Raw genomic sequence first — 25,459 nt, forward strand, 5'->3', positions numbered from 1 at the left:
TTCATATTAGTTCTGTGCTATCCCACTTTCGCATTCGCTCCCTACACACTGGGAACAATTTACAGAGGGCCGATTAACCAACAAACCCGCACGTCTTTGGCATGTGGGTTACAGGCCGGAGCAGCCGGAGAAAACCCACGCGGGCGCAGGGAGAACGTGCAAACCCCGCACAGACAGCGCCCGAGATCAGGATCGAACCCCGGGCAGGTGGTGGTGTGAGGCAGCGGCTCTACCCGCTGTGCTGTCCGTGAATATGGAACCCGTACGAATTTGCTTGTCCTCCTTACACAGGGGCCGTGCTAATCGTCGCTGTATCATTGCTTGTACGGGCGGCGCAGCGGTAGAGTTGCTGTCTTACAGCACCAGAGAGCCCGGTTCAATCCCGACTACGGGTGCTTGTCTGTACGGAGTTTGTACGTTCTCCCCGTGGGTTTTCTCTGAGATCTTCGGTTTCCTCCTACACTCCAAAGATGTGCGGGTTTGTAGGTTAATTGGCCTTGGTGTAAGTGTAAATTGTCCCTCATGTGTGTAGAGTAGTGTTAGTGTGTGGGGATCGCTGGTCGGCGTGGGGCCGAAGGGCCTGTTTCCAGGCCCTAAACTAAACTAAATTAAACTAAACGAAATTCATATTTTAGTATAGGTGATCATAGCTGCCAAAGGGAGCACAATAAAGTCAGTTCCCGCCATTACACAGTGAACAGCAGGTAATGCCCGAAAGGTGGAATCTGACTATACTAAAAATCTCGTTTGTTTGTTTGTTTGTTCCTGAACTACAGCCAAAACGGTACACAATCGCGCGACAATTTTAGGCCCACCTTACTCACTGTCGTCCCTTTGATGATAATGGAAGAAGTTTCATTGAAATCGGTGTTATATTTTTAAAGTGATTCACATTTTAAAGTTTAAGTCTATCTCTTAGGGAGGGAGGGGGGAGGGAGGGAGGGAGGGGGGTGGAGGGTGGGGGGGAGGGAGGGAGGGGTGTGGAGTAAGGGGGGGAGGGAGGGAGGATAAGGGGAGGTTGAGGTGATGGAGTGGGGGAAGGGAAGGGGAGGGGGAGAGGGAAGGGGAGGAGGGAGGGGGAGGGAGCAGTGGGGAGGTGGGGAGTGGGGGGAGGAGAGGGTGCTGTACCAATGCGGGAGAGGTTTGGGTCCAACGAGTCCACTTGGTCTAGTTATCACTCGACAGTTAAGGCCTTGAAGCCTGCACCCCTGACCACTTTCATATGTCAGTACACTTAGAGATGTGGCAAAGGTTAGGTTTAGCTTTATTCTTTAGGCTCAGGTTTGTTATTGTCACGTGTACTGAGGTACACTGAGCTTTTGTTTTGCATGCTACCCAATCAAAATGAGATAATACTAGACAGAAAGACAATCAAGCCAAATTCAAGTATAATAGGTAGAGCAAAAGGGAAGATACAGAGTGCAGAATATAGTTCTTAGCATTGTAGTGCACCAGTTCCACAGACAAAGTCCAATGTCCGCAATGGGGTAGAGGTTTAGTTCAGTTTAGTTTAGGGATATAGTGTGGAAACAGGCCCTTCGGCCCACTGAATCTGCGCCGACCAGCGATTCCCGTATACAAATACAATCTACACACATTAGGGACAATTTACAATTTTACCAAGCCTATTAACCTACAAACCTGTACGTCTTTGGAGTGTGGGAGGAAACCAGAGATCCCGGAGAAAACCCACGCAGGTCACGGGGAGAACGTACAAACTCCGTACAGACGGCGCCCGTAGTCAGGATGGAACCCGGGTCTCCGGCGCTGTGAGGCAGCAACTCCACCGCTGCACCACCGTGCCGCCCCCACCGAGGTGAATCGGGTATCTCCTGGTCGGTTTGCTCCTGGGCCAGGCCAAGATGGCCATTCACTGGTCCAGGCAGCGGGCAGTCGAGGGTTCTGCCCGGGTCGACTGCCTGCCCCTCTTCCGGGCCTAGGTCCGTGCCCGCGTGTCCCTGGAGAGGGAGCACGCGGTGTCCATGGTGACCTTCCGTGAACGCTGATCGCCGTGCGGGCAGGTGAGGGGGGGGGGGGAGTATATTGTAGATAAAGTTGCCAACATTTTAACCTGATAACTGAGGTTTAACCTGAGGTGACGTAGTTTGTTGCCGGTGCTGACTTCGGTGAATTCCATTGGCGACTCCCTACGTCAACCTATGTCATCCGGCGACAGGTACCGGCGTCAAAACCGGAGGCCAGAATGACGTGAATTGTCTTCAGTTGTCTTCAGTTGTTGCCGACAGGGTCGTAGCTTGTCGCGGGTGGACGTAGGTTGACTTCGGTTGTCGTGGGTTGTCACCTGTGTGGTCGTAGATCGTCGTAGGTGCGGTCGTAGGTGGACGTCCTACTCGCGACGATTGGGTCGCCGGTTGTCGGTAGCTTGCTGTAGCTTGCCGTTGACTAGGTGATAAGTTGGTGTAGCTTGTTGTAGACATTGTCATGGGGGGGGTCCAGTCGCCGGTTTTTCGGTGACCTGCTATGACTATGACAGTCACCCGCAGTCGCCTAGAAAATCGCCTAAGTGGGACAGGCCCTTGAGAGACAGAGAGAGAGAGAGGAGAGGAGAGAGAGAGAGAGCAGAGAGAGAGAGAGAGAGAGAGAGAGAGAGAGAGAGAGAGAGAGAGAGAGAGAGAGAGAGCATGTGTGTATGTGTGAGTGTCTGTGTGTGTGTGTGTGTGTGTGAGTATGTATGTGTGAGAGAGCATGTGAGAGTATTTGTGAGTGCACACGAGTGTGTGTATGTGTGAGAGTGCGTGTGAGAGTGTGTGTGAGTGTGAGTGGGAGTGTGTGTGAGAGTGCGCGTGTGGGTGAGAGTGCTTGTGAGAATGTGTGATTGCGCGTGAGAGTGTTTGTGCGTGTGAAAATACGAATGAGAGTGTGTGTATGTTTGTGAAAGTGTGTGAGTGTGAGAGCGCGTGTGAGAGTGCGAGTGAGAGCTGGTGTATGTTTGTGAGAGTGTGTGTGTGTGTGAGTGTGTGTGTGTGAGAGAGCGTGTGTGTGAGAGAGCGTTTATGTGTGAGTGTGTGTATTTGTGAGACTGAGTGAGAGTGCATGTGAGTGTGAGTGTGGTTAATGGAGATGAAAGGCCTACATTTTGTTGGATAGACCCCCCTCCCCGCTCGTGAAGGCAGTAAATCCAACCCAGAGCCAATGTCTTTAGGAGGGGAAATGCCTTTAGAAGCTTGTCGAAGTTGCTGGAGTTTATGTTGTAATCTAAACCAACGTGTAGTTTAGAGATACAGCGTGGATACAGGCCATTCAGTCCACCGAGTCCGTGCTGACCAGCGATCACCCCGTACACTAGCACTATCCTACACACCCGGGACCATTTTTACAATTTTACTGGAGCCAATTCACCTACAATCCTGCACCTGTTTAGAGTGTGGGAGGAAACCGGAGCACCCAAAGAAAACCCACGCAGTCACGGGGAGAACGTACAAACTGCGTACAGACAGCACCCATGGACAGGATGGAGCCCGGGTCTCTGGCGCTGTGAGGCAGCAACTCTACCGCTGTGCCTAAACCAGATTTGCCTTAATTCCACTGAATGAATTGAATGCAGGCAATAAAATTAAGTGGTGCGACGAGGAGAAATATGGCCACAATCAATTATAACTCTTTTCCATGCCTTTCATAGACGCCTGCCAAGGTACTTAATAAAACAGAAGTCTGGAGTTTGTTAGCTTCAAGCAGAACTGAACTCAAACACTAAATTATAGCATAATTGCCTGGTATGTTTTCCGTAATGTTGGGCTGGCAATTGCTGGGAAGTGAGGCCTGTCCCACGTGACATGGCCGGCATTTCCCATAAATGCACTGAGTTCTGTATTATCACGTGAATGTGGAAATCGCAGGTTTACTGGGGTTCACAGGAGGACAGCATCTTCCCCACTATTGTCAGGCTTCTGAATGGTCCCTGCGTAAGCCAGGCTGCTGCCCGATTCCCCAGATGGGAATTAGTCATGGAAAACCACAGTTCACTGTATCCCCACCAAGCCTGGCAGAAAGGACAAATGTCTAGTTGTAAGGACCAGAGACATCGGTTTGTCTCAGCTAACATCAAGGACCAGAGGACATAGGTTCAAGGTGAAGGGGAAAAGATTTCATAGGAATCCGAGGGGTAACATTTTCACACAGAGGGTGGTGGGTGTATGGAACAAGCTGCCAGAGGAGGTAGTTGAGGCTGGGACTATCCCAACATTTAAGAAACAGTTAGACAGGTACATGGATAGGACAGGTTTGGAGGGATATGGACCAAACGCAGGCAGGTGGGACGAGTATAGCTGGGACATGTTGGCTGGTATGGGCAAGTTGGGCCGAAGGGCCTGTTGCCACGACCGTATGACTCCAATTGAACATTTAGACGGTGTCAGTTTATTACATATCACGAGTGAAACATAGAAAATAGGTGGAGAAGGCCATTCGGCCCTTCGAGCCAGCACCACCATTCAATATGATCATGGCTGATCATCCTAAATCAGTACCCCGTTCCTGCTTTCTCCCCATCTCCCTTGATTCCGTTCACCCTCAGAGCTAAATCTAACTCTCTCTTGAAAACATCCCGCAAATTGGCCTCCACTGCCTTCTGTGGCAGAGAACCCCACAGATTCACAACTCTCTGAGAATCAGGTCTATCCCTTATTCTTAACCTTTTCAATCGTTGGCTTGTGGGAGAATGCCGGAGCACCCAGCAGAAACCCATGCTGCCTCGGGGAAAGTGTGAAGGCGCTGCACTGACAGCACCGAAGTCAGGATTAAACCTAGGTTCATTGATCTGCGATTTACCGATGGCAGAATCCTGGTACTTCTTAAGGCTGGAACGCAAACAAAACTCCGAGATCTTCGGTTTCCTCCCACACTCCAAAGGCGTACAGGTATGCAGGTTAATTGACTGGGTAAATGTAAAAATTGTCCTTAGTGTGTGTAGGATAGTGTTAATGTGCTGGGATCGCTGGGTGGCGCGGACTCGGTGGGCCGATGGGCCTGTTTCCGCGCTGTATCTCTAAATCTAAAAAATAAATTGTTGGCACGTTACAATGCAGATGATCGAAGGACCTGGCTGCGTTCCTTCAGAACCTGTGTAGTTCTTGTCCTGGCAGACTACAGGGGATGGGTTAGATGCACAGCTTCTGCGATTGAAAGACTTGAAACAACTCGCAAGAATACCACAGTAAGCTTGCCTGTGGAATTCTTGCCTAATAGTTCAGAGATAATTGCTAAGGCAAAGCTCATGTAAAGTCATGCAGCGGCCATGAATTGGACTGGCAAAGGCTCAACGTTTTGTGTGCTTTGTGGCTTTAGACTTTAGAGACGCAGCGTGGAAACAAGCCCTTCGGCCCACCCAGTCCGTGCCGACCAGCCATCACCCCCGTACAACAGAACTATCTGGCACACACTGGGGACAACTCACAATTTTACACAAGCCAATTAAGTTACAAACCCTGTATGTCTTTGGAGTGTTGGAGGAAACCGGAGCACCCGGAGAAAACGCACGTGGTCACAGGGAGAACGTACAAACTCCGCACAGATACCTCCCATCGTCAGGATCGTACCGGGGTCTCTGGCGCTGTGACAATAGACAATAGGGTCAGGAGGAGGCCATTCGGCCCTTCGAGCCAGCCCCGCCATTCAATGTGTTCGTGACTGATCATTCTCAATCAGTACCCCGTTCCTGCCTTCACCCCATATCCCCTGACTCCGCTATCCTTAAGAGCTCTATCTAGCTCTCTCTTCAATGCATTTAGAGAATTGGCCTCCACTGCCTTCTGAGGCAGAGAATTCCACAGATTCACAACTCTCTGGGTGAAAAAGTTTTTCCTCATCTCCATTCTAAATGGCCTACCCCTTATTCTTAAACTGTGGCCCCTGGTTCTGGACTCCCCCAACATTGGGAACATGTTTCCAGCCTCCAGCATGTCCAATCCCTTAATAATCTTATATGTTTCAATGAGATCCTCTCTCATCCTTCTGTAGCAAATCTACCATGTTTCCACTGTGTCCGCCCATGTGGTTGATATGACTAATATTTTTGAGAAGTAAAGTGCACCAAAGGCTAAAATACCAGAAATCGCATCCATTCGCCAACTAAAGCATTTTGCCGAAAACATTCAGAAAGCTAGCTGCCATAAAATGAAGAGTAAACATCTTGGAACTGAAGTAACAGCTAAAATTTGAAGAAACAAGAAACAGAAGCTGGATAACAAGCAAAGGGACACAGAGTGCTGGAGTAACTCAGCGGGTCAGGCAGCATCTGTGGAGAACATGTTCAGGTGGTGATAGGGTGGCACGGTGGCACAGCGGTAGAGTTGCCGCCTCACACAACCAGAAACCCGGGTTACATCCGGACTATGAGGATGCTGACTGTATGGAGTTTGTACGGATAGATAGATATCCTTAAGAGCTAGATAGAGCTCTTAAGGATAGCGGAGTCAGGAGGTATGGGGAGAAGACAGGAACGGGGTACTGATTGTGAATGATCAGCCATGATCACATTGAATGGCGGTGCTGGCTCGAAGGCCGAATGGCCGCCTCCTGCGCCTAATGTCTATTGTCTATTGTCTCCGTGTGACTGAGTAGGTTTTCTCCAGGTGACCTGGTTTCATCCCACGTACCAGCTTCAAAGTCGTCTTGTTGAGTCTCATTGTCTGTAACCCGTTTTCATCTAGCCCACATTTAACAACGGCCTGCTTCCTTTATCATCGTAAACCTTTATTGCATATCTTTCAATCTGTTCCATATCTCTCTATTTCGCCATCTTTATTTCTCGTTTCCCTTTCCCCCTGACTCTCAGTCTGAAGAAGGGTCTTGACCCGAAACATCACCTATTCCTTTCCTCCAGAGATGCTTTCTGATCCGCTGAGTTACTCCAGTTTTCTGTATAGATTTTCTTTTTAGATTTAGAGATACAGCGCGGAAACAGGCCCTTCGACCCACCGAGTCCGCGCCGCCCAGCGATCCCCGCACAATAACACTATCCTACACACACTAGGGACAATTTTTACATTTACCCAGTCAATTAACCTACATACCTGTACGTCTATCTTCAACTAAAATTCTAATCCTTTTCTGTCCCCCTTATTCAGTGGCGAAGTGTCCTTAGTGGTGGACGAGGAGACTTGGTCTTTCAGCATCTTGCAGTGATTTACTGAAGAGGGGTGGCAGTTGTGGAACTAATTCAAAGATGATAGCAGTTTAGATGCTGATTTGGAAAAACACCAACTGATGGAAAGACAGACGTAATGCCATTATAAAACCTCTGGCTCTTGCCCGTGAGTTCAATTCTTTGTTCAATCCACAGCGACATGGAAATGGCATTGTAATGCATTGATATCATGGTAGGACTGTGGCATAGATAGGATAGGCAGTAGCATAGAAAGAGTAGACTGTTGCATAGATATAGTAGACGGTGACATATATATATGCACACTGATCAGCCAAAACATTATGACCACTGACAGGCGAAGTGAATAACATTGACTATCTTCTTACAATGGCACCTGTCAAGGGGTGGGATATATTAGGCAGCAAGTGAACAGTCAGTTCTTGAAGTTGATGTGTTGGATGCAGGAGAAATGGGCAGGAGTAAAGACCTGAGCGACTTTGACAAGGGCCAAATTGTTATGGCCAGACGACTGGGTCAGAGCATCTGTGAAACGGCAAGGCTTGTGGGGTGCTCCCGGTCAGCAGTGGTGAGTACCTACCGACAGTGGTCCGAGGAGGGACAAACCACAAACCGGCGACAGACAGGGTGTTGGGCGTCCAAGGCTCATCGATGCGTGAGGGCAACGAAGGCTATCCCGTCTGGCACGAACCGACAGAAGGTCGACTGTGGCACAAGTCACAGAAAATGTTAATGGTGGTGACGGGAGGAATGTGTCACAATACACAGTGCATCGCACCCTGCTGCGTATGGGGCTGCACACGGAGGACCAACAGCATATTGGGCAGGTGGTCACAATGTTTTGGCTCATCAGGTCATCATGTTTTGGCTGATCGGTGTATTTTCTCCAAGTCATTCAGAAAAGTATACAAAAACCCGAGTCACTTTTAATACAAACCGTGATACCTTCCTGTTGCAGGGAAAACATTTCCCACTCCACTAAGTCAGGAAGCTGAACATGTTTCCTTCCTTTTGCTCCCTCTCCACAGTCACCGTGTATCAAGTTCATGCTTAGTTTGGTTTGAGATACAGCGTGGAAACAGGCCCTTCGGCCCATCAAGTCTGTGCCGACCAGCGATCAGCCGTTTTACACTGGTTCACCCCAGCAGCTGCGGCGTACCTGCAGTCCGTCTGTCTTTGTGTTTTTATGTTGTTTTTTCATGTTGATTGTACTGTAAATGTGATGTCGTTTTTTGGGCTTGTGTACTATGGGGGTGGGGGGGGAACGGGAACTGTAAATGTAAAGTTGTCTCTTCCCAGCGGAGATGCGACCTTTTGTTCTGGGTGGTGTCTCCTTTCCCGCTGCGGCCTACCATCGGCCATGCACCTGGAGCTGGCGGCCTCCACCTGGGACTTGCCTGTGGAGGCTCCGGCCGCGTGGGCGTCGGAAGCTCGCAGGCCCGGCCCTGTGTGGGGGCCGATAGCGGGAGCTCCGGCGGCGGCAGCGTCTTTGCCCGCCCCGAGTCGCGGGCCTTGGGTCGGCCCGCCGCGGACCTTTCACTGTCCGGCGCAGCCTGAAATAGGCCGCGGGATTTTCTCTGCCCGGCGGGGGCTTCAATGTCGGGAGCCACGACCGCCCCGACAGGCAGCGGCAGCGTCTTCGCCCGCCTCGGATCGCGGGGCTTGGGTTGGCCTGCCGCGGACCTTTCACCGTCCGGCGCGGCCTGGAACGTGGCAACTTCAACAGCCTGACCGCGGGAGAAGACGGCAGGGGAAGAGAAAAGACATTCTGGCCTTCCATCACAGTGAGGAGGTGACTGGAGGAGACTCACTGTGATGGATGTTTCTTCTTTTGGTTTTGTGTTGGTTTGTGATTGTGTGTGTTATTGCTTATTTTTATTGCTCTTATTGTTGAACTGTGGGTAATCTTTCATTTCACTGCACATTTATGTATATGTGACAAATAAACTTGATTATTGACTATTTTCCATCCACTCCCTACACACTAGGGGGCAATTTTACAACGGCCAATAATCCTGTAAACCCGCACGTCTTTGGAGTGTGGGAGGAAACCGGAGCACCCGGAGAAAACCAACGTGGTCACGGGAAGAACGTACAAACTCCGTACAGACAGCACCCATGGTGCGGATCGACCCGGATATACACACAAAGCTGGAGTAACTCAGCGGGACAAACGACATCTCTGGAGAAAAGGAATAGCTGACGTTTCGGGTCGAGACTCTTCTTCTTGGGTCAAGGTCTCTGGCGCAGTCAGGCAGCAACTACAGCTGTGCCACTGTGCTGCCCTTGTGCATGTGCTTGGCTGACAAAAAAAACATCTGCTGGGAAGCCAAGGATGAATTGAAATTCTCAGCAACCTTGGTGACCATTATACCCGCACCAGCTCTTTACAGGAGTGAATGAGAGTCCCAACCCAAAACGTCGCCTATCCATGTGTTCCAGAGATGCTGCCTGACCTGCTGAGTCACTCCAGCACTTTGTGTCTATCTCCAGAGATGCTGCCTGACCTGCTGAGTCATTCCGCACTTTGTGTCTATCTCCAGAGATGCTGCCTGACCTGCTGAGTCACTTCAGCACTTTGTGTCTATCTCAGAGATGCTGCCTGACCTGCTGTTACTCCAGCACTTTGTGTCTATCTCCAGAGATGCTGCCTGACCTGCTGTTACTCAAGCACTTTGTGTCTATCTCGAGATGCTGCCTGACCTGCTGTTACTCCAGCACTTTGTGTCTATCTCCAGAGATGCTGCCTGACCTCCTGTTACTCCAGCACTTTGTGTCTATCTCCAGAGATGCTGCCTGACCTGCTGTTACTCCAGCACTTTGTGTCTATTTCCAGAGATGCTGCCTGACCTCCTGTTACTCCAGCACTTTGTGTCTATCTCCAGAGATGCTGCCTGACCTCCTGTTACTCCAGCACTTTGTGTCTATCTCCAGAGATGCTGCCTGACCTGCTGTTACTCCAGCACTTTTTGTCTATCTCCAGAGACACTGGCTGACCTGCTGAGTTACTCCAGCACTTTTTCTCTAGGGCCAAGAAGAGACTTTTCCCCATCAGTGCCATACTCCCAAGGACATGTTCAAATCTCCTTAAAGATGTGCAACATTCCCACTGATTCTTGGGAGTCTTTGGCCCATGACCACTTAAAAGTGGAGGAATATTCAAAATGGTGTTGAGAGCTTAGTCATAAAATCATACAACTTGGAAATAAATCCTTCTACCTAACTTGTCCATGCTGAACAAGATGCCCCATCTAAGCTAGTCCCACATGCCCACATTTGGCCCGTATCTCTCTAAACCGTTTCTATGAAATAACTCACCTGCCCGGTGGCCGAGCACTTCAACTCCCCCTCCCACTCCCAGTCTGACCTTTCTGTCATGGGCCTCCTCCAGTGCCATAGTGGGGCCCACCGGAAATTGGAGGAACAGCACCTCATATTTCGCCTGGGCAGCTTGCAGCCCAGTGGTATGAACATTGACTTCTCCAACTTTAGATAGTTCCTCTGTCCCTCTCTTCCCCTCCCCCTTCCCAGATCTCCCTCTATCTTCCTGCCTCCACCTATATCCTTCCTTTGTCCCGCCCCCCCTGACATCAGTCTGAAGAAGGGTCTCGACCCGAAACGTCACCCATTCCTTTTCTCCTGAGATGCTGCCTGACCTGCAGAGTTACTCCAGCATTTTGTGAATTAATATTATATAATATTATGTCATCTCCTTTAAACTTTGCCCCTTTTACTTTAAAGAAATGTCCTTTAATCTTTGACATTTTCTCCACAGTAATGCTTACACTATCTGTGCTACTGTCTACACTATCTGTAACACGGTCTGCACTATCTATAACACTGTCTACACTATCTATAACACGGTCTGCATTATCTATAACACTGTCTACACTATCTATAACACAGTCAGCACTATCTATAACACTGTCTACACTATCTATAACACAGTCTGCATTATCTATAACACTGTCTACACTATCTATAACACAGTCAGCACTATCTATAACACTGTCTACACTATCTATATCACAGTCTGCATTATCTATAACACTGTCTACCCTACCTATGCCACTGTCTACTCTACCTAAACAATTCCCATATCTCTTGGAAAGGAAGCTGAACACGTTTCTCACACAAAAGTTGTTTTTCACACAGAGGGTGGTGGGTGTATGGAACGAGCTGCCAGAGGAGGTAGTTGAGGCAGGGACTATCCCATTGTTTAAGAAGCAGTTAGACAGGTACATGGATAGGACAGGTTTGGAGGGATATGGACCAAACGCAGGCAGGTGGGACTAGTGTAGCTGGGAGATGTTGGCCGGTGTGGGCGAGTTGGGCCGAAGGGCCTGTTTCCACACTGTAACACTCTATGAATCTATGACGTTTCCTTCCTTTTGCTTTCCAACGTCATCGTATATCAAGTTTATGTTTATGCCACTAACTATGACACTATATACCCTATCTATGCCAGTCTACCTTTTATACACCGATCAGCCAAAACATTATGACCACAGACAGGCGAAGTGAATAACATTGATTAACTTCACAAAATGCTGGAGTAATTCAGCAGGTCAGGCAGGATCTCGGGAGAGAAGGAATGGGTGACGTTTCGGGTCGAGACCCTTCAGACTGAAGAAGGGTCTCGACCCGAAACGTCACCCATTCCTTCTCTCCTGAGATGCTGCCTGACCTGCTGAGTTACTCCAGCATTTTGTGAATAAATCGATTTGTACCAGCATCTGCAGTTATTTTCTTATAACATTGATTATCTTGTTACAATGGCACCTGTCAAGGGGTGGGATATATTAGGCAGCAAGTGAACAGTCAGTTCTTGAAGTTGACGTGTTGGATGCAGGAGAAATGGGCAGGAGTAAAGACCTGAGCGACTTTGACAAGGGTCAAATTGTTACAGCCAGACGACTGGGTCAGAGCATCTGTGAAACGGCAAGGCTTGTGGGGTGCTCCCGGTCAGCAGTGGTGAGTACCTACCGACAGTGGTCCGAGGAGGGACAAACCACAAACCGGCGACAGACAGGGTGTTGGGCGCCCAAGGCTCATCGATGTGCGAGGGCAACGAAGGCTATCCCGTCTGGTCCGAACCGACAGAAGGTCGACTGTGGCACAAGTCACAGAAAATGTTAATGGTGGTCACGGGAGGAATGTGTCACAATACACAGTGCATCGCACCCTGCTGCGTATGGGGCTGCACACGGAGGACCAACAGCATTTTAGGCAGGTGGCCATAATGTTTTGGCTCAAATACTGAGTCACTTGAAATACGCAGAGGCTGTGAAATCTCCGTCCTTCTCAATGGGATACGTGAGCTCTTGACAATTACTCAGCAACGTGTTCATTTCAGGAGCAGTTTGGGATTTGAAGTTTCCCCCAGCCCATGTTGCTTTTAAGAAAGATTGATGCCTTTGAATGGGCAAGGGTCGGCACGGTGGCGCAGCGGTAGAGTTGCTGCCTTACAGCGAATGCAGCGCCGGAGACCCGGGTTCCATCCCGACTACGGGCGCCGTCTGTACGGAGTTTGTACGTTCTCCCCATGACCTGCGTGAGTTTTCTCCGAGATCTTCGTTTTCCTCCCACACTCCAAAGACATGCGGGTGTGTAGGTTAATTGGCTGGGCAAATGTTAAAAAAATTGTCCGCAGTGTGTGTAGGATAGTGTTAATGTGCGTGGATCGCTGGGTGGCGCGGACCCGGTGGGCCGAAGGGCCTGTTTCCGCGCTGTATCTCTAAATCTAAAAATAAATCTAAGTGTCACGTGGTGCGATGATATCATGTCCGACCACAAGTTACACTGCAACCCGCGGACAGAGGCGTGTGAGATTAGTCACGGCTTTTCACCCTTTGTCGAGCCCGAGGGCTGAGCTATTGAAACATGAAACGTACCGTCGTGTCCACTGCCTTCACGCCCTTGGTGGGAATGTGCAGGGGCGCTGGCTGGCCCTGTATCAGCAGTAGCGTGCCCTCTGCCCCCAGTGTGACAATCACTGAGGTGCACCCCTTCTCCAACAGACTGGAGCCTGCCTTCTTAGCATCTTCAACGCTGGCCACTGCAACACCAGTTAAGATCTCCGCCTGCAACGAGACAAAAAGGTTCTCAAGTCAAGTCTCAAGTAGACCAGCTGCCCCATGGTGGAATGTTCGCGGATTAGATTTGGTACTGATGTTATCCAGATATGAGATACCAACACGTCTCTGCTGTTTATCAAATTGCAGCACTCATGACAGTTAACGTTTCAGAAGCATTTCTCACAGGTACACGGATAGGAAGCTTTAGAGAGATGTGAGGCCAAATGCAGGATGTGAGGCCAAAATCAATTGAATTGATTCGAAGACTGCTACAACTCTATGACTCCAAATGTCAAAAACATTGCAAATGAAAAGGGGATAAAACTGGGAAAGACAGATAGGAAAGCCAAGATTTTTGTTTTAGAAAAGGAATGTTGCCATGACGAGGGCTTGAGCTCTAGGTAGAGATTGGGCAGGTTGGGACTCTATTCACTGGAGCACTGGAGGATGAGGGGTGACCTTGAGGAGGTGTATATAATCAGGAGGGGAATATATAGGGTGAATGTACGGAGGCTTTTACGCAGGGGAGAGGAATCAAGACATATACACCTACGGTGGGAGGGGAAAGATTTAATAGGAAGCTGGGGCGTAGCTTTTCCAGGGTGCTGGGCAGATGGAAGGAGCTGTTAGAGCACCATCCTATCACCAACTGTACAGCGGTCGTCACCTACCATCTACCTCGTCGGAGATCCTTGGTCTATCTTTAATTGGACTTTACTGGACTTTATGTTGCACTGAACGTTATTCCCTTGATCATGTATCTGTACACTGTGGACGGCTTGATTGTAATCATGTGCAGTCCTTTCACTGACTGGAGAGCACGCAGCAAAAAAAGCTTTTCACTGTACCTCGGTACACGTGACAACAATAAACTCAACTAAAACTAAACTAGTTGAGGTAGGTACTATAACAGCAGTTAAAAGATACTTTAACAAGTACATGGAATGGAGAGGTTTAGATGACTGTGGGCCAAATGCAGGCAAATAGTAGCTTTGATGGGACTAGCTAGTCTTGTTCGGTATGGATGAGTTGGGTTGAAGGTTTGACTGTATGACTCTATAACTCATTACCTTGACAAGGCAGGTACTCCTCTATGGCTGGTACTATCGCAACATTTAAGGTGCTACCACAATGTTTAAGGCAGGGACTATCGCAATGTTTAAGGCAGGGACTATCGCAATGTTTAAGGCAGGGACTATCGCAATGTTTAAGGCAGGGACTATGTTAAAGGCAGGGACTATCGCAATGTTTAAGGCAGGGACTATCGCAATGTTTAAGGCAGGGACTATCGCAATGTTTAAGGCAGGGACTATGTTAAAGGCAGGGACTATCGCAATGTTTAAGGCAGGGACTATCGCAATGTTTAAGGCAGGGACTATGTTAAAGGCAGGGACTATCGCAATGTTTAAGGCAGGGACTATCGCAATGTTTAAGGCAGGGACTATGTTAAAGGCAGGGACTATCGCAATGTTTAAGGCAAGGACTATCACAATGTTTAAGGCAGGGACTATTGCAACGTTTAAGGCAGGGACTATCGCAATATTTAATGCAGGGGCTATGTTTAAAACAGGAACTATGTTTAAGGCAGGAAATACCGCAATGTTTAAGGTAGGAACTCTGTTTAAGGCAGGGACTATTGCAATGTTTAAGGCAGGGACTGTCGCAATTTTTAATAAACATTTAGACAGATACATGGATAGGGTAGGTTGAGAGGGATATGGGCCAAATGCAAGTAGGTGAGACAAGTGTAGCTGGGACATTGTTGGCCAGTGTGGGGTGGTTGGGCTGAAGGGCCTGTTTCCAGGCAGTCTGACTCTATGACTGCCTGTTTCACTAACTGAACATATTGTTCTGCATATATCGGGAAAGGTGCCTTTGCACCTCAGTTCATTTGCATTGTTTCGGTGAAATGCCAGGAACAGTGAACACAGAGGGTGGTGTCGTCACCATGGGAACAAAAAGGGAAGAGGAAAACTCTGAGGGATAATTATTCCTGTGATTACATCAGCAGTGATGAAGTCTGAAAAGAGTCCTTAATCCATGGGTGTCATCAGTTATACAGGGCCCTAGTGAGACCACACCTGGAGTACTGTGTGCAGTTTTGGTCTCCAAATTTGAGGAAGGATATTCTTGCTGGTCGGCGCGGTCTCGGTGGGCTGAAGGGCCTGTTTCCGCGCTGTATCTCTAAACTAAACTAAACTAAATTTTCTTTCACAGAAGCCAATTAACCTACAAACCTACACATCTTTGGAATGTGGGAGAAGACCGGGGCACCCGGAGAAAACCCACACGGTCACAGGGATGATGTACAAACTCCGTACAGACAGCATGCGCAGTCAGAATCAAACCCGGGTCTCTGGTGCTGTAAGGCAACAGCTCTACCGCTGCGCCACCGTGCCGAGTTGTAAGCCGTCTAACAACATCAAAGGCATCTAACGTATTGAGCTAAGAAGCATCTGTTGAAAAAAACATATGATGAGCGTTTGATGCTCTGGGCCTGAACTCGCTGAATTTAAAAGGATGAGGGGGATTTCATTCATTGAAACAGACTCTGAATAGAGTGGATGTTTCCACCAGTGGGAGAGTCTGGGACCAGAGGGCACAGCCTCAGTATAAAAGGACGTACCTTTAGAAAGGAGATGAGGAGAAATATCCGTGGAATTAATTGCTGTGGAGGCCAAGTCATTGTTTTCTTTTAAGGCAGAGATGGACAGATTCTTGATTAGTATGCGAGTCAGGGTTTATGGGGAGAAGGCAGGAGAATGGGATTGAGAGGGAGATAGATCAGCCATGAATGAATGGCGGAGTGGACCTGATGGGTCGAATCAAAGATACTAGAGAAGCAAGATAGACCACTTGACCCTAAAAACCGTAGTACGTCCCGGCGCCATTTTAGTCGGCAGAAACTTGCAGAAACATTTTAAAAGAAAAATAACAAAAATCTGTGAATTGATAGATGAGATATATTCTGCATTTTAATGGTAGAATCACACATACTGTTCCGCAAAACACTGATTACACTGCGAGAGGCATAGCGATTGGTGGGTTTTGCCTACTAAAATGGCTTATTTGAGTACTACACTTCAGTATAGGCGATTTCAGCGGCGTGGTCCATCTTGTTCCTCTAGTATCTTTGGGCTGAATGGCCTAATTCTGCTCCTATAACATGTACTAATGAACTTTGGGTAGAGTATAAATGATATAAATATTGTAAGAAAATAACTGCAGATGCTGATACAAATCGAGGGTATTTATTCACACAATGCTAGAGTGACTCGAAACGTCACCCATTCCTTCTCTCCTGAGATGCTGCCTGACCTGCTGAGTTACTCCAACATTGTGTGAAGAAATGATATAAATATTAATTAATGGCACATCTGTGGTTTTACTTAATATCTTTACTCGCATAATTTGAATCTTCTGAGAGATAATAGTTAGTCAGAGTTGATAACATGACATATCCAACATTGCATTCCTCATCACCTGTTCTTTGCATTATGTTAGGTTGAGGTTTATTGTCGTCAGATGTACCGAGCAAGGTACAGTGAAAAGCTTTGTCTTGCATTCTATCCACACAGATCAGATGTACCATACAATAGATACAATAGACAATAGGTGCAGGAGGAGGCCATTCGGCCCCTTCGAGCCAGCACCACCATTCAATGTGATCATGGCTGATCATTCTCAATCAGTACCCCGTTCCTGCCTTCTCCCCATACCCCCTGACTCCGCTATCCTCCTCATAACCTACAAAGCCCTCCATAACCTGGCCCCATCCTACCTGACCGACCTCCTCCACAGGCACACTCCCACCTGCACCCTCCGCTCTGCTGCTGCCAATCTCCTATCCCCCCACATCCGGACCAAACTCAGACCCTGGGGGGACAGGGCTTTCTCCATCGCTGCTCCCACCCTATGGAACTCACTACCCCAAAACGTTAGAGACTCCTCCACACTCACCACATTCAAAACATCGCTGAAGTCTCACCTGTTCAGTACTGCCTTCAACCACTGAAGGTCACCTCACCTTCTGTCTCCTTTCTCTGTTCGTTTATTTATTTACTTATTTATCTATTTATTAATTTCCCTATGTTCTCTAAATCTCTGTAAAGCGTCTTTGAGTATATGAAAAGCGCTATATAAATAAAATACATTATTATTATTATTATTATCCTTAAGAGCTCTATCCAGCTCTCTCTTGAATGCATTCTGAGAATTGGCCTCCACTGCCTTCTGAGACAGAGAATTCCACAGATTCACAACTCTCTGACTGAAAAAGCTTTTCCTCATCTCAGTACTAAATGGCCTACCCCTTATTCTTAAACTGTGGCCCCTTGTTCTGGACTCCCCCAACATTGGGAACATGTTTCCTGCCTCTAACGTGTCCAAGCCTTTAATAATCTTATACGTTTCGATAAGATCTCCTCTCATCCTTCTAAATTCCAGTGTATACAAGCCTAGTCGCTCCAGTCTTTCAACATATGACAGTCCCGCCATTCCGGGACTTAACCTAGTAAAATCAGTTCACACTCAAGTACAGTAGACAGAGCAAAATGGCGACACCTCCCCCCCACCCTGTCTCTTGCAAACACGCTTTCCCCAACTCTCACTTTCTCTGCCCCATCAGCTCCAAAGATGAAGCTTTTCATTCTAGGACATCTGGCGCGGTAAGGCAGTAGCCTACCGCTGCGCCGCCGTGCCACCCTGAACGTTCCCTGCCAGTGGTGTCACTGGCAGGTCGGATGCTGATGAAGCCGTTTGTCACGTTGACCTTCATGGGGTTCAGGAACACTGCAGCTGTACAAGATATTGGTATGGCCTCACTTGGTGTATTGCGTTCCGTTTGCAAGCCAATAATCTCAGGGCTACGATATCTGCCCACGCCAAGCAGTGGCATCAATTATTTTCTATTTTGACTTAAAATATTATTGTGCCCGCTGAGGGCGCAAGAAACTGCAGATGCTGGAATCTTGAAGGAGCACGTTTCAGGTCTGGACCCTTCCTGTCCATGCCTTGTCATCTGTGCTCTCCCACCATGGATGAGTCTGAAGAAGGGTCTCGACCCGAAACGTCACCCATTCCTTCTCTCCCGAGCGGCACGGTAGCGCAGCGGTAGAGTTGCTGCTTTACAGCGAATGCAGCGCCGGAGACTCAGGTTCGATCCTGACTACGGGTGCTGCACTGTAAGGAGTTTGTACGTTCTCCCCGTGACCTGCGTGGGTTTTCTCCGAGATCTTCGGTTTCCTCCCACACTCCAAAGACGTACAGGTATGTAGGTTAATTGGCTGGGTAAATGTAAAAAAAAATTGTCCCTAGTGGGTGTAGGATAGTGTTAATGTACGGGGATCGCTGGGCGGCACGGACTTGGAGGGCCGAAAAGGCCTGTTTCCGGCTGTATATATATGATGATATGATGATGATGCTGCCTGACCTGCTGAGTTACTCCAGCATTTTGTGAATAAACTCCCACCATGGATGCTCCCTGATCCGCTGAGTTCCTCTAGCGCTGTGTATTATTTGGCTCAAGGTTCCAGCATCTGCAGTTTTTTGTGCCTCCGTTTTACTGCTGCACTGCAAAAGCTCCTCAGAGCTCGGAATAGAGCCTGGAATAGGCTCTCCGAAGACGGGTGTCGACCAGAAACATCGTACGTCCATCCCCTTCACGCATACTGCCTGACCCGCTGAGTTTGTTTTTTTGCTTATTGCCTACCCTGTAGAGTTTAAGAGCTGTAAATGCTGCTTCTGTGCTTTAAAATCACCAGTTATAAAAAGGCTACAAGTCACAGTTAGTTATTACTTGTTTTTAAGATGCATTCAGTAGTAAAGGTCACGAAAACCAAATCAAATGCAAAACAGCAGACTAATAACATTGCTTTTCAAGTACCATTAGTCCGCCTGGTCAGGATAAAAGAAATCTGATATATTTTTGGCATTGAGACAGATAACTTTTATTTTTTGCCTGGAGCGGTTTAGTGCCCACATCCATGGTTACAAAGAGTTCTGGTCTACATTAGTGTTTTTCTGTGTTTAACTGTGCTAAATGGTATTTAGACTTTGACAGGCATAAGTCTGAAGAAGGGTCTCGACCCGAAACGTCAGCCATTCCTTCTGTCCAGAGATGCTGCCTGACCCGCTGAGTTACTCTAGTTTTTTTGTGTCTATTTTAGTTTAGTTTAGTTTAGATATAGAAGCAGTCCCTTCGGCCCACCGAGTCCGTGCCGACCAGTGATCCATGTACACTGGCACTATCCTACACACTAGGGCCAATTTACAATTTTTACCAAAGCCAATTAACCGACAAACCTGAAGGCAGACATAAAAGCTGGAGTAACCCAGCGGGTCAGGCAGCATCTCTGGAGAAAAGGAATAGGTGATGTTTTGGGTTTAAAAACCCCATAGAAAATAGGTGCAGGAGGAGGCCATTTGGCCCTTCGAGCCAGCACCGCCATTCAATGTGATCATGGCTGATCATCCACAATCAGTACCCCGTGCCTACCTTCTCTCCATATCCCTTGATTCCACTAGCCCCCAGAGCTCCATCTAACTCTCTTTTAAATTCATCCAGTGAATTGGCCTCCACTGCTCTCTGTGGCAGAGAATTCCACACATTTATAACTCTCTGGGTGAAAAAGTTTCTTCTCACCTCAGTTTTAAATGGCCTCCCCTTTATTCTTAGACTGTGGCCCCACGTTCAGGACTCCCCCAACATTGGGAACATTTTTTCCTGCATCTAGCTTGTCCAGTCCTTTTATAATTTCATATGTCTCTATAAGATCCCCTCTCATCCTTCTAAACTCCAGTGAATACAAGCCCAGTCTTTCCAATCATTCCTCAAATGACAATCCCGCCATCCCAGGGATTAACCTCGTGAACCTACGCTGCACTGCCTCAATAGCAAGGATGTCCTTCCTCAAATTAGGAGACCAAAACTGCACACAACACTCCAGATGTGGTCTCACCAGGGCCCCACACAACTGCAGAAGGACCTCTTTGTCCTATACTCAAATCCTCTCGTTATGAAGGCCAACATGCCATTAGCTTTCTTCACTGCCTGCTGTACCTGCACGCCAACTTTCAGTGACTGGTGTACAAGGACACCCAGGTCTCGCTGCACTTCCCCTTTACCTAATCTGACACTATTGAGATAATAATCTGCCTCCTTGTTTTTGCCACCAAAGTGGATAACCTCACATTTATCTACATTATACTGCATCTGCCATGCATCTGCCCACTCACTGAACCTGTCCAAGTCACCCTGCAACCTCCTAACATCCTCTTCGCAGTTCACACTTCCTCAGACTGAGAGTCAGGGGAAAGGGAAAGAGAGATATAGACGGTACTTAGGACAAATGAATGGAAGATATGCAGAAATCAACGATGATCAAGGAACTGTGGAGCCCACAATGGTCCATTGTGTACATACCTGTAAGTCTTTGGAGTGTGGGAGGAAACCGGAGCACCCGGAGAAAACCCACCCGGGTCATGGGGAGAACGAACGTACAAACTCCGTGCAGACATCACCCGTAGTCGGGATGGAATCCGGGTCTCTGACGCTGTAGGGCAGCAACTCTGCCACTGTGCCACACTACATCGTGCCTGATCTATAACTTGATATGCACGCCTCTGTTCCAAATGCCTTGCCCAAATTAAACAAAAAACTATCAGCCTTATTGCTGAAACTTTCATGATCGCTCGACATCGATGTGGAGTCGTGGGAGAGCCTTGCAGCTGACCGTACGAGGTGGAGAGGTACCCTGAACCAACATCTCAAAACGGGGGGATGAGAAACTGATGAACGCAGCGGCAGACTAGACAAGCGGGCACGCAGAGACCACGTACAAATGTGACCTTTGCCACAGAGACTGTAGCTCCCACATTGGTCTCTTCAGCCCAAGCGACGCTGCTCTAGCCGAGGTGTGGAGCAAGCAGCCAACTAGAATGCATCACCCATGGTCAGCCATGACCAAGGGGGGCCTAAGAACATGATTCAGCATCAACAACCTGCTGCAAGAAACAATTCAAGTATCAAGTATCTTATTTCACTACAAAATTACTGAGCTTGAATGTAAAGATTATGATCTTTTATCAAAGATTATGAGCTATTGAGGGCGTGCAGCGTAGGTTTACTAGGTTAATTCCCGGAATGGCGGGACTGTCATATGTTGAAAGACTGTAGCGACTAGGCTTGTATACACTGGAATTTAGAAGGATGAGAGGAGATCTTATCGAAACATATAAGATTATTAAGGGGTTGGACACGTTAGAGGCAGGAAACATGTTCCCAATGTTGGCGGAGTCCAGAACAAGGGGCCACAGTTTAAGAATAAGGGGTAGGTCATTTAGAACTGAGATGAGGAAAAACTTTTTCAGTCAGAGAGTTGTGAATCTGTGGAATTCTTTGCCTCAGAAGGCAGTGGAGGCCAATTCTCTGAATGCATTCAAGAGAGAACTGGATAGAGCTCTTAAGGATAGCGGAGTCAGGGGGTATGGGGAGAAGGCAGGAACGGGATACTGATTGAGAATGATCAGCCATTGGCCTCTTCCTGCACCTATTGTCTATTGTCTATTATCTTTGTGTAGGACGGAACTGCAAATGCTGGTTTAAACCTTAGACACAAAAAAGCTGGAGTAACTCAGCGGGACAGGCAGCGTCTCTGGAGAATGCATTTTTCTCCAGAGATGCTATCTGACCCACTGAGTTACTCCAGCTTTTTGTGTTTATAATCCTTTCCCTGGATTCCCACCTATGAGAATGTGCACAATCTCTTAACATCCTTATCATTTTTAACATCTCGACGAGGTCATTCATCAAAATATCAAAATCTCATTTTAAAATGAAATTAAAATGTAAGGTTTATAGATTTAGGTTTAGTTTTATTATTGTCACGTGCTCTCCACTCAAATCAGAGGATACATGTAGGAAGGAACTGCAGATGCTGGTTTATACTGAAGATAGACACAAAGTGCTGGAGTAACTCAACGGGACAGGCAGCATCTCTTGAGAAAAGGAATGGGTGACGTTTCAGGCCGAGACTGAGCGTCAGGGGGAAAGGAAACAAGAGATATAGACCCTGTTGGGGGAGTCCAGAAACAGGGGCCACAGTCTAAGAATAAAGGGGAGGCCATTTAAAACTGAGGTGAGAAGGAACTTTTTCACCCAGAGAGTTGTGAATTTGTGGAATTCTCTGCCACAGAGGGCAGTGGAGGCCAAATCCCTGGATGGATTTAAGAGAGAGTTAGATGGAGCTCTAGGGGCTAGCGGAATCAAGGGATATGGGGAGAAGGCAGGCACGGGTTACTGATTGTGGATGATCAGCCATAATCACAATGAATGGCGGTGCTGGCTCGAAGGGCCGAATGGCCTCCTCCTGCACCTATTTTCTATGTTTCTATGTTTCTAGACCCTGTTTGAAGAAGGGTTCTGACCTGAAACGTCACCTGTTCCTTTACTTCAGAGATGATGCCTGACCTGCTGAGTTTGTTTCTATCGGATAACACTATACATAAATACAATCTAGTTAAACTCAAGTACAATAGGTAGAGCAAAGGGGAAGATAAAGAGTGTAGAATATAGTTCTCAGCATTGTAGCGCACCAGTTCCAAAGACAAAGTCCAATGTCCGCAATGGGGTAGAGGTGAATCGGACAGAACCCTAGCTTATGGAAGGGCCGTTCAGAAGCCTGATAACAGAGGGGAAGAAGCTGTTCCTGAGTCTGGTGGTGCGCGCTTTCAAGCTTCTGTATCTTCTGCCTGACTGGAGTGGGGAGGAGAAGGGATGAGTGAGTGAGTGCGGGAAAGGCCTTTGATTATGTCGGCTGCTTTCTCAGGGCAGCTTGAAGTGGAGATGGAGTCGGTGGTAGAAAGAACAATGAGACAAGCACAAAATTGTCTCATCCGAACAGAGACGCGACCTTTTGTTCTGGGTGGTGTCTCTGTTCCCGCTGCGCCCTACCATCGGCCCTCCACCTGGAGCTGGCGGCCTCCAGCTGGGACTCGCCAGTGGAGGCTCCGGCCGCGTGGACGTCGGGAGCTCGCAGCCCCTGCCCTGGGTGGGGGCCGACATCGGGAGCTCCGGCAGCGGCAGCGTCTTCGCCCGCCCCGAGTCATGGGGCTTGGGTTGGCCCGCCGCGGACCTTTCACCGTCCGGCACAGCCTGGAATAGGCCGTGGGATTTTATCTGCCCGGCGGGGGCTTCAATGTTGGGAGCCACGACCACCCCGACGTGCAGCGGCAGCGTCTTCGCCCGCCCTGAATCGCGAGGCATGGTTCGGCCCACTGCGGACCTTTCACCGTCCTGCGCGGCCTGGAACGTGGCAACTTCAACAGCCTGACCGCGGGAGAAGACGGCAGGGGAAGAGAAAAGACATTCTGGCCTTCCACCACAGTGAGGAGGGGACTGGAGGAGACTCACTGTGATGGATGGTTCTTTTTGTTTGATTGTGTGTGTTATTGCTTATTTTTATTGGTCTTGTTGTTGGACTGTGGGTAATCTTTCATTTGACAGCACATTTATGTGTATGTGACAAATAAACTTGACTTGACAGGCCGCACGGTAGCCCTTGAAGATGGTGATTAACACTGCTGACAAAGTCAACCACAAGGGCAGGAAAGGGACAAAGAAAACCATACATGCCATGAAGAACAATGACTTTGGAGAACAATAAACTGCTGAAATGAGGAATATTTGACTTTTCGCTACTGGACAGGCGTTACATTGTGATAGGTCAAGAAGGTTTGTGCTTTGAATGAAAACCAAGGATACCCATTATTTCTCCACATTCTGTACTACCATGTTCCCAATGTTGGGGGAGTCCAGAACAAGGGGCCACAGTTTAAGAATAAGGGGTAGGCCAACTTTTTCAGTCAGAGAGTTGTGAATCTGTGGAATTCTCTGCCTCAGAAGGCAGTGGAGGCCAATTCTCTGAATGCATTCAAGAGAGAGCTAGATAGAGCTCTTAAGGATAGCGGAGTCAGGGGGTATGGGGAGAAGGCAGGAACGGGGTGCTGATTGAGAATGATCAGCCATGATCACATTGAATGGCGGTGCTGGCTCAAAGGGCTGAATGGCCTCCTCCTGCACCTATTGTCTATTGTCTATTGTCTATTGTCTATTGTCTATTGTCTACCAGACACATAGACCGTCAGCACCATCTTGGAAAAAAAGCTTTTCCAATGAGAAATGGAAGAGATAAGGCAACTCAAAAAGGCTTGTGAGAAGCAAGGACCAAACAAAAGGCCTGCAAAAGGAAATAAGACTTCCTTGAGTGCTCAAGAAGAAATAGTGAACGTGCGGAGGATAGTGCAAGTGTAAGGGGGGATCGCTGGTCGGCGTGGACTCTGTGGGCCGAAGGGCCTGTTTCTGCGCTGTATCTCTAAAGTCTAAGCAGGCTTTAAGAGTGATCAAGAAGAAATGGTGAGAGGGGAAATGGAAGGTCGCCCACTTTGGGCAGGAGAACATACAAACGATAGACAAAATACTCAGGAAATAATAAATATCGCGCGATAGATTTGGGTGACTTCAAGCAGAAGCACAGAAATGTGGCTTGCAAGTGCAGGAGGCAAGGTGGGCCGAAGGACGAGGTTTCCGTGCTGTATATCTCTATGGTTCTATGAATCTATTACTCGAAGAACCGATATTCTTTCTACCCTACTGACAGTACTAAGACAACTCTGGTTCAGGTTAAAAGTACATTTCAAAGATGCCCAATCTGTTTCGAGTACTCTGCAGTGTTTTGAGATCTTCGACCACTGATGGCACCCATCAGGGGTGACACGGTGGTGCAGCGGTAGAGTTGCTGCCTCGCAGCGCCGGAGACCCGGGTTCCATCCCGACTACGGGTGCTGTCTGTACGGTGTTTGTACGTTCTCCCCGTGACCTGCGTGGGTTTTCTCCGGGCGCTCCAATACATTATGAACTGCAGTTCTTTGTTTACACATCTAACATGTTCTTCCAAGTGTGGTGAGGATACACATGTGCAGGAAAGAACAGGAGATGCTGGTTTACACCGAAGATAGACACAAAATGCTCTAGTAGCTCAGCGGAACAGGCAGCATCTCTGGATAGAAGGCATGGGTGACGTTTCGGGTCGAGTCACTTCTTCCCACTGGGTCCGCGCCGACCAGTGATCCCCATATCCCAACAGTATCCGACACACACTAGGGGCAATTTACAAACTATTACAGAAGGTCTGACCCACTGAGTTCCTCCAGCACTTTGAGTAAATAGTCCTCAATAGTTCAAGGGGTAAAACTGAAGATG

The 25,459-nt window shown here is 48.2% G+C and overlaps 1 protein-coding gene across 2 annotated transcripts in view; it reads right to left on the minus strand.

Annotated features, from left to right (window-relative positions):
- rbks (ribokinase) overlaps nt 1-25,459 on the minus strand; it is a 168,507-nt gene that overhangs the window by 26,634 nt on the left and 116,414 nt on the right. For both annotated transcript variants that reach the window (XM_078398781.1, XM_078398780.1), the window contains one exon: nt 13,018-13,206. In XM_078398781.1, the coding sequence (XP_078254907.1) occupies nt 13,018-13,206 (189 nt within the window). The remainder of the gene's footprint in view (nt 1-13,017; nt 13,207-25,459) is intronic.

This window comes from Rhinoraja longicauda, chromosome 5, assembly GCF_053455715.1.
Source record: "Rhinoraja longicauda isolate Sanriku21f chromosome 5, sRhiLon1.1, whole genome shotgun sequence".
NCBI classification, from domain to species: Eukaryota; Metazoa; Chordata; class Chondrichthyes; order Rajiformes; family Arhynchobatidae; genus Rhinoraja; species Rhinoraja longicauda.